Genomic DNA, 9,988 nt, shown 5'->3' with positions numbered 1-9,988 from the left:
CCGGCTCCTTCTCGCTGATCCCTGCCGTTCCCCAGGTAAGTTTTCCACCCCTTTCCACCCCTGGGGCTGGCGGCGGCAGGAGAAGGCAGGGCGGGGGGAAGGAAGGAAGCTGCTGGGAGGGGGGGGGAGAAGGAGGGTGCATCAGGGTTCAGTTACGGCTTTTTTGTGGGTGATGGTGATGCATGGCTTGGATTGCCTTTTTCTTTACGTCTTCTTCCCCGAATGTTAGTTGCTCTGGGGGCGGCTGTAGCATTTAATTTGGATTCCTTTCTGCAGAACGGTGACAGTCGCCAGGGCACTGAAGCTAATAATATAAGCACATGCTGCCCTGTCGCTCATCTCTTCAGCTCAGCTCTCCCCCTCTTTCCTCCTCACAACCAATTAAAAACAAGCAAAACGAGAGGATCTAATAAGAGTGATATTAAAAACCTTTCACATTTTCAACTAAGGGAAGTATATTTTAGGGGGAGATACTGAAATAAGCCCGTTACTGGCTGGTTTCCATGGTGCAGGCCTCAGCCCCGTGGTATGAATTCCGCGCTGTGATTTCTCAATCACTGATTTTGTTTGTAAGGGGGGTGTGTGTGAAGTTTAAAAAACAAAACAAACACACCACCAAAAAAAAAAAAACTACAACAAAACCCCAAAGAGACAAATACCATCAACCCAAAAAATCCACAACCCACCCTGGTGTAAAGATACTAACTAAAAGATACTAACTACTCACTTTGGTCTCATTGTTCTAACTGGCCATTGCTTGAAAGTAGCAGTGTCAGGGACCTGACAGGGTGAAGACCTGTCACAAAACAGGCAAGGATGCTCCATCCACTGTCAGACAACTCATTGACACCTTGAAACCATTCCTGCTAAGCAGCACATCCAATATCTTTCCTTAGTCCTATCTTTTCTTCCCTAGACGCTCCCTGAACAATGCATTTGGGAGCTGAAGCTGTTGTGAGGTGGACTTGGGTTTCTCAGAAGTATTAATGTATTTCATGCCAACAGCTTCATGGCCCCCAGGAACTGGGATGTCAGCCACGCAAAGCTGGGTGGAGAGCAAAATCCTTCTGTCCCTCACCCTCCACAACCCCCCTTTCAGAATTACAAAATTAAGTCCATATACCCTGGGGAAGTGGTCGGTGAAGGGAAGGAGAAAGACACTGGTAGGTTGGTGATACTTTCTGTTCCTATTAGTAAACTTGGCATTTGTGGATTCCCAGCCCTAATGAAAGGATGAACAATCCTATGACAAAAAAAACCCCAGAAGTATCACTTATTTCATAAAAAAAACTTCTGAGATCGCAACTATTTGGTTCCACAAGTAATCATTACAAATATAGGAAAGTACCAGAATTTAAGTAAGTTAACACTTTGCATTTTAAAAGGAAAAAAAGCAAAACTGTTATCTTAAAACATATTGAAAGTGTTTGCTCATGGCTCTGCATTCTTCCTCTGTGCCTTGGCCACGTCTCAAGGCAGTTTCATATCAGAACAGCTCAAACAAAACCACCCAGGTGTTAAAATAGCCCCTGTCTTTGTTCATGGCATCCATCGTTCCCAAATACCAAACATATCAATATACACTGAAGGCTTGATAATTGTGAGAATTGGCGCCCTGACTTGCTTCCAGCAATTTAGCAAAGAAGGAATTTCTTGGTTCAGGAGTTCTGGCCTAACTCGAGTGGCGTTTTATATGGCCAGAGCAACGTAAAAGACTTTGAGAAAATGCTGTTAGCACTGAACCATAGTTGGGGGAGAAGACAGGTGTATGGTTGCTGTAACAGAGAAGAACACTAGCAAGCCTTGTCCTCAGATATGTGCATGCCACTCTTGCTGCCTCAGACTTGTGAAACTACAGTAAATATTTGTACAAAAAAAATTCTGCCATACAGAACTGTACAGTGCCGTATCTCTCGTTAGCATCTGCGGGACAAGAAGTCGACCAATTAGACTGAGTAAATATAACAGCGATTACTCACTTGGACCTTATTTCCTGCTCTGAGAAGTATCTCCATAGGATGTAAGCAATAAAAAAGAGCCATTTTCATCAGCCTCACCTGAATATAGAGTACAAGTTTTACATGGTCCCAATCTTTATTCACTTGATGTGTTTGTGAATAGTGACATCTGACAGAACCACGTTCTTGAAAATTCCCCTGAAAATCAAGCTGGATTTGATCAGGTTTAAGTTCAAGAAAAAAGTGTCCCCTCATGTGTCCTTATTTCCTGCTCTGAGAAGTATCTCCATGGGATGTAAGCAATAAAAAAGAGCCATGTTTTATCAGCCTCACCTGAATATAGAGTGCAAGTTTTACATGGTCCCAATCTTTATTCACTTGATGTGTTTGTGAATAGTGACATCTGACAGAACCACGTTCTTGAAAATTCCCCTGAAAATCAAGCTGGATTTGATCAGGTTTAAGTTCAAGAAAAAAGTGTCCCCTCATGTGTATGCTTTAGAAACTACAGTTGTTGTTGTTGTTAGCTTTATGCAATGGTTGCCTCCACTGCCACGCTCACAGGGCCTGTGACACGTTCAGAACTAATCGTCCTGGTAAGTGGTGTTGACAGCAAATAACCTTTATCTTGTGCTGATATGAGGAACAAAAAGATATATATCTATATCACGGCCATACTTTTAAGGAGGAAATAACAGGTTAGCTCAGATTACCATGATTCTAAAACTCAGATATTATTTTTTTAAATTTTATTTTTTTTAGTGCATGACTTTGTAAGCTTAATACTCATCTTCTGTTACTTTCTAGTTTTCTGGTTTTTGTTCTTATATACAGCATATAGAGGTATGCAAAAAACACTAAATTCCAAATTGAGCTGTGAAGGTTTTTTCACCTGATCTATGGAGGGGGGAGGGAACATCACTGAGAAGTCTTCTAGCTGGGAAATAATATTGTTTGTCTCTAATTTGTCTATCTTTATTGCTTTTCCTAGGTTTGTAACAATGGTAAAGGAGGATACTGTACGTGACAATGAAAATCCTGACCCATCAGTATGTGACAGAAATGGCATGATTCCCATGCATGAGCAAAGCGAGGTAATTAATTAGGATCTCAAAGTACAATTTTTAGTCAAACGGAACCCTCCTTTTCCTTTCCTTTTTCTTTCTACATCTGTTAAAATACCTATAGCTGAAGAGAATGCAAAGAGAAATCTCCTCAGTGGGAATTTCTTACAACTAACAAATGTTCAGTTTCTAAAAGTCTGCGGATTGCTGAAAATCAGTGGTTGTGATTTCAGCTTGAAGTGGAAAATGCATCAGCGTGCCTTTTACAATCAGTGAGGGAAGAGAATTGTGTGGACTTAAGGTTGCTTCTTTGCTTTTGAATTGTGCCTGTCAGACCACTGGCTGAAAGTTGTTCATGCACGTCTTCCTTTTCTTATCTATTAAAAATAAAACCCCACAAATCATTGTTTTAAATGTCTCTATGCATATTGCCAGTGTTCTTGGAAATGCCTACAGCTTTGAAGAAGATTTGCAGTAAATGCAAGTAAGAATAACATTCTTAACATAAAAGACACTTTAGAACAAACATAGAGTGTATGTATAGTATAGTGTAACTCTAAAAATATCATATGGTATATCTTTATAGACATGGGTAGCTGGTGATCACAGAATCACAGGGTAGAGAAACAAGTAACTCCATGCTGAGAGCTCACAAGATTTGTGTTCCAGCTGTGACTCTGAGTAAAGGATATATATATACATATATATATATGGAGAGAGATAGAGATGAGACAGAAAAATAGTGGGAAATGTGGAACTGTCACTGGAGGAGGGCCAAACCACAGTGTAGGCAAGAATTCCATGTCCATGCTGTGACAATGAGCCGACATGAAGGTGAATAATCGTAAGGAAAGGTAGATGATTAATATCAAAAAATAAGGACCCTAAAATGGAGTGGGACACATATCCAAAAATGGTCAAAAAGTGCTTTGGTTATGAATATGGATAAGCAGATGAATCAGTATAAGAGAACAGCTTCAGGGAACTATTCTTCAAGGAAATAACTCCCAGGGTAGTATTTCTTCATCTCTACCTTGACTTACCAGCTTGAGCCTTCCAGCAATGGATCATGTGAGTAAGGCTTGCACTGGCCAGCTCTTCTGTTTCTTTCATCTTTGTCTAACTAAAATAAGTTTTGCTATTTGGTTCAAGGCGTTGCAACAGAAGTTATTTAGGAGTTGTATTAAAGACATTTTCTCACTTGAATGATGCTAATCGTTAACTGTAGTGTGGAATCCAGTCTGGAAGCAGAACCCCACTTACCAAATTGTGGAAAATATTGATAAACATTTCGCTTATATACAAGATAAGCCAAACCTGCCCTATTAATATTGTTTCTTCATCAAATATGCTGATATGGTTGCTGAACAGGTACTATTTGTATTGGGACAGGAGTCCTGCCAGTTGCAGGTAGAAAGGCAAATGTCTCTCAGTCTCTCACATGCAGCTCCCTGTGCCACACAAAAACAAACACATAACCAGAAATCCCAAATATGCTCCAAAGCCGGACCGTTCCTACAGCGTTTGTGTAGTCAATGCAGTCACTTGTAGACGGTGTGGATCTAGTGCATCACAGCTGATTCCAGGTCTTGTACGCTACTTCAAATGTCTACAGTGCCACTTCTGAGAGAGTGTCAATTGTTTTCATTCAGGAGGGACCAACAGCAGATGCCAAAGGTACTGATGGGACTATACAAACAGAAGAAACTGCTCTCTTGAATCACTGTGCTCAGCCACCTCCGGAACCGATAGCAGCCTCTTCAATACCTGCAAGAACTTGGAGGCAAATATTTACTTGTCCTCCTCAGGGTTTACTGGCCCAAACAGTGACAAATGGTATGTAAGAAATAATTTAATTAACCTGAGAAATGGCAAATGAAGTATTCGTTTTTCTAGATGTGATGATACCATCTGTCTATTGTCCTTGAAAACAATGAAGAGAAATAGCTATGTTTTACAAATCACACTTTTGTTTCAACATTCTAGCAGGAAAAAAAAAATTAAGTGAAGCTAAGATTTGAATTTGTAATTTTTGTTCCTCCATTCTCTCTTCTGTGGTTAACATGGTAGGTATGTTTTTGCAATTTGCAAATTGTTTTCATGAGAAGAAAGACCTCCTAATTCTCATCTTGATAGTTCATTTTGGTGTGAGAGCATTGAGATTATTATTAACACAGCTGGGTTTTTGGCACACTGGATGGCTTTGTGTTGAATGAAGGCAACAAACGTGAGACTTTGCAGTCTTATGTTTGGCCAGGTTCTTTTGTTTCTTAAAGCCATGAATCCTAGCTACAAGGCAAACTGACTGCTCAAGTTTAAGATTTGCCATTCACTGATGGCTCACAGAAGTGAATGCTTTGCTAACCAGGCATTTCAGGCTTTTCCTAGCAAAAGATGCTTCCTGTGGCTTTGACTGCTTCCACAGCCTCCATTCTCTCTCACTTAGGATTCTTAGCCTTTTATGTTTGGAAATCTACTTGTCTTTCCTTTGCCACCTGTCACCCTCAAATAAGATTAAGAAAAATCCAGTGTAAAAATGTAATACGTTTTCTCATGATTATAACAAGGGGGATTTATTCAACATCTTTTTTCCTGTCCTTCAATCTTCTGCTTTTATATCTATGCATGCCTTGTTTTTGTTTGATAACTGTAGGAACAGATTTTGGAACTTGAAAAGAGCATCACATTTCCACATATTCTACAATATTTTCACTTAATGTTCTCATAATATTTTTCAGAACATTTTTTTTTCCTGTATGTTATCCCTTTTTGGCTGTTGTATCAAGGGAAATATCTGTACTACTTCAGGTTATCCAGAGACATGACCTTCTTCAGATTTTTTTCCCCAGGGATATCAATGTGTTGCACAAGAATATCCAGCTAAAAAATGATGATACTGAAATTCTTTTTAAAAGTAGGCTGGAGCTGCCATCATTAGCTCAAAGATGTGCCAGGCTGTACAGCAGCAGGTTCTTATTGCAGTTGTGAAGTAGCTGAAGGAAGATAACCAAATGCAAGATGAGTTAGTGAAAGTCTTTGCCTTAAATTTGGGACCTGTAAAGTGCTTTCCAGAGTAGTTCAAGGCTCACTCAGTACTTTTTGTTCCCTAATCATGTTCCTGTTACCATTTTTTTTAAAGTATCTTAGAGTTTATAAAATCCCTATGATTAAAGTAATTTTTAACGTAAGTGATTTTATTTCTGAAAATCATGGTACCTTTTTCCTTAGTAGATAAACAAATGTGATATAAGAGCAAACAAAGTTGTCCTGGGGAGCTGATTAAATATGAGCATTTCTTGTTTTGTTCCAGTTGCAATCGTGGTCCTGGTCTGGGCTGTGGTTTGGTCCATCACTGGGACTGAGTGTCTCCCCGGTGGAAACCTGTTTGGAATTCTCTTTCTTTATTTTTTTGCTGTCATTGGAGGTAAAATTTTTGGATTCATTAAAATACGAACACTACCCCCTCTCCCCGCTCTTCTGGGTAAGATATCCTTCCTTCTTTTCTTCCTGAATATTTGTGTTGTTTAAACTGTAAAGTAATATCTGCATGCTAGATATATTTGCATTGGGAGCAAACAAACTGTGTCACACTCAAAATCTGTAGCTTTTCCAAGTGACTTTTATCTGGTCCTCTCTGAGAAGGTGCAAAATTCCCTGAATTGTCAGGTGAAATTGTCTGTATGTTACTGAAGCTCTCCTCTTAATTCTTTGGGGGGCAGAGAACTGTATACCTACAGATTCAAAGGTTATTATCCTTTAGTCCCCTCTGTCAAAGTTGCTTAAAATTTGGTTTTTAATATCACTAAACAGGAGTCTTATTGCGGACCTCCTGTTACAGTAGAATAATTAATTCATAAGGAAATTGTTGCTGAACTGTTTCACGTGTATCTTGCACAGGAAAAATATTTTCCAAAGAAAACACTACAGGAATTCCCTACTACTGGTAATCCAAAGCAATTTATTTTCTTCTCCTTCCATTATCTCAAGATAACTGAAATCTTGAGATAAATCTTGAGATCTTGAAACTCAGAAAATAAACTCACCACATGGAATAATTCTTCTGAAAAGACGAATTCTTTTGAATCAATCATAACATTGTTTTTCATATCAGCAACTTATTTTACATAAAAATGCAAAATAGAAATAGGAGATGAAAATGACATTAACTCTGACATCATCAGAAGATTTTCAGGCTTCTTTCCTAAAGGATATTTTGGTTAGATGAGTACAATATTGTGTAGTGCTGTGATGTCCAGGTTCTTTTCACCAGCTGTATGCTGCCCCTTTACTGTGCTTGGTGCATAACTGAGCAAAGCTGTTGACAGCCAGTAAAACTTTCTGGCCGAGTGGGCTAAAAATATCTGCCTGTGGAGCACGGATGTGATTTTGTAACCTGCATAGCTGCTGGTGTGCCTCACACAGTAACGCTGCTTGCAGAAGGGCTCTGTAGCTTCAAATGCAGCTCCGTCCAGGCAGCAGGTGCCTTCTCCCACTGCTCAGTTTCACCAGCAAGAAAAAATTCAAATGAGAGGGAGGGAAGTTTTGCATATAGCACGCAGGCTGCGATAATATGAACACAGAATGTAACACACAGGGAGTCCGCCCTTTCTAAGTAAACACCCCCCCCTTAAAAAAAAAAAAAAGGGAAAAGTTTCTGACCGTTTGGATTCTGCTTTTTTTTTCACTACATCTGTATCTAAAAGTTATGAGCTGAGCATGAAACTGCTTTGTCAGACAGGTAATACTGAACAACAGAAACTTGAGCATGACAGCACATGTCTGTTGAGTTGCTGAGGACAGAGTTCATTATTCAGATCCCCCGTCTGAGGAAAGTTGGAGAAGTCTATGAGTCAGAAGAAGAGATAGACAATGCCTTTGAATATTCTTTTCAACACTTAAAATACAAATCTTGTACTCTTCCACGCCTTTAAGGCAATTGTGCCAAGTGCAGTTGAGTGTAATGTGGCTGGCTGAGCACTTACACACCTTATAGTGAGCTTTTGAGGGAAAAAAGCAGTGAAATTGCTACTGAAACAGTCATATAGTATACTTTAGGTATACATTGCAGAGGGGTTTCTGCAGCAGGCAACATGGAGCAGAACAGTGAAAATATCTTCTGAGGTGCAGTTTTTTGTTTTAAGTAGATTTCTAGATCGGGGTAGCTCTAGTGACTCGGACCTCAAGCAAACATTGCAAAAAGCATGTGATGATTATGCTGGTTTGATATAATTGTCATGAGGTACTGCAGATTAATTTTGCCACTGCTTTTTTTCCGGGAAGGACAATGACTGAAAGTTTAGCATCCTCCAGGACAAATCAAGTCCACAGCCAAGGCTCACACCAAGCCAACACCAACCTAAGCCTAGTGTTTGTTTACTTTTTGTCTTTTTTCCGTTTCCTGCTTCTTAACGTGGCTAATATAAAACTACACCACAAAAAAAAAATGTACCTTTACATCAGCAGGACCTACAATGAATCTCCAAAGATCTATATTTGAAGTCACCCTTTCCTGCACTTTTCTGTTAACTTCCAGAGCTACAGTTCTGATAGCTTTTAAGAAAGTCTCTGATTAAACAGTTTTTCTAATATTTGCAAAAGTTTGGATCTTGCAAGAAGCTCAAATAGAGAATAAGAGCAAGTTCCTGATTTTCCTCCCTCTTTTTTCCTCCCTTCGCATAAGAATCATATTGCCTAAACGTTTTAAAATATCTAAGTTAGTCCATGATTAGCCGTTTTAGATTGTATTTCCCAATGAACTCAGCATTACCTGTGACGCCTGCATTTCTTGCATCTAAGAGGATTTTTAACCATTTTCAACTTCTGAGATAAACACACAGTACCAGATGATCTTCCTCTTTTTATGTTAAAACAAGCTAACAAGAAAAATATCTTTAAGGATGCAGAGGTGTCTTTGCTTAAGAGGTGTCTTTGCTTTTGTATCACCTGCACCTGATGAACAAAGCTGAATTCTGTTGACTCTCACCAAAGCTATATGTCAGCATCCTATGGATTTATTCATTGGTGACTTGGTGTGTTCTTAGGCTGCTTTTATTGCTTTAAACACGTCTCTCTCTTTCCAAACCTCAGTCCCCTTTGTTAAAACGCGGCTAAAAATTCAGAACAGGAACGGTTTCTTTGTCTCTCATAAATACGGTGTCTGTTTTTAAGAATGCTGTGCAAGCTTCTCTTGTGCAATAAAAACAGATCATTTGACAGGAGCTTATTTGCTTTCACTTAAGGGATGCTACTTGCTGGTTTCCTAATCCGAAATACCCCGTTCATCAGTGACATCGTCCAGATAAAGCTACGCTGGTCTGCTGCACTGAGGAATGTTGCTCTTTCAATTATCTTGACCCGAGCAGGACTCGGCCTGGACCCAAAGGTATGGCATCAACCGTTTGTTTGAGACACAGTATACAGATTGAAAAAATTGAATAATCAGTTCTGTTAAAAATATTGAACTGTTCAGTCTTACAGGATCTGCAAATTAGAGCACTACAGAAAGCATAGTTTCTATTGCATAGTTGTGTTTAATATTGGCAGTTGGATTTGTAGAGTAGGCAAGCAATCCAAAAAATACCTGAAGAAAACTGATTTTATGACTATTTTCTCCCTTGCCTTAAAAAAATTTCCTGAATTTTGTGAGCAGAACATCTTGAGGACGTGCTCCATCATTGTCTGTCAGGAAGAGTTTACACTCCCTGGCAAATATTCTGTCACTTTACACTGAAATATTCTCCAATCCTTGAAAAAAAATGTTGCTTGTATTGATACCAGTCAAAAAAACCCAACCAACCAAAAAATCCAAACCTGTGTGTCGATTTCGATTTTACTTTTTTTTTTTTTTTTGAATTTTTGCCATTTTTATGCAAATATTTTGGTTGCAAAGATGAGTCCTGCTGCACCTTGGAAACAATGCTTCACATCACAATAAAGCCCATAAAGCTTCTGTGAAAAAAAAATAGT

General features: G+C 39.2%; 1 protein-coding gene across 2 annotated transcripts; it reads left to right on the top strand.

The window, feature by feature from the left end:
• The first annotated feature begins 1 nt into the window (after position 1).
• LOC106887204 (mitochondrial sodium/hydrogen exchanger 9B2-like) lies at positions 2-9,477 on the top strand. 2 transcript variants are annotated; one of them, XM_014940647.1, is made up of 5 exons: positions 2-35; positions 2,950-3,052; positions 4,675-4,858; positions 6,333-6,503; positions 9,262-9,477. In XM_014940647.1, exons 2-5 carry the CDS (start codon positions 2,960-2,962, stop codon positions 9,426-9,428), a joined length of 615 nt encoding a protein of 204 aa, XP_014796133.1. In that variant the 5' UTR covers positions 2-35; positions 2,950-2,959; the 3' UTR covers positions 9,429-9,477. The 2 variants fall into 2 exon arrangements, with proteins under 2 accessions (XP_014796133.1, XP_014796124.1); XM_014940638.1 differs by lacking the exon at positions 2-35 and having other exon boundaries at positions 2,828-3,052.
• Positions 9,478-9,988: the final 511 nt, after the last annotated feature.

The sequence above is a fragment of the Calidris pugnax genome, unplaced genomic scaffold, assembly GCF_001431845.1.
Source record: "Calidris pugnax isolate Ruff unplaced genomic scaffold, ASM143184v1 scaffold34, whole genome shotgun sequence".
Lineage (NCBI taxonomy): Eukaryota > Metazoa > Chordata > Aves > Charadriiformes > Scolopacidae > Calidris > Calidris pugnax.
Note: the sequence above shows the minus strand (reverse complement) of the source record. Positions and strands in the feature narration are given on the sequence as shown.

Bases quoted from the DNA above. Each gene is read 5' to 3' on its own strand.
- LOC106887204 (XM_014940638.1), top strand. From the start codon at position 2,858: ATGGAGGGGGGAGGGAACATCACTGAGAAGTCTTCTAGCTGGGAAATA. The intron at 3,053-4,674 runs GTAATTAATTAG...GTTTTCATTCAG, and splicing joins CCATGCATGAGCAAAGCGAG to GAGGGACCAACAGCAGATGC. The intron at 4,859-6,332 runs GTATGTAAGAAA...GTTTTGTTCCAG, and splicing joins GGCCCAAACAGTGACAAATG to TTGCAATCGTGGTCCTGGTC.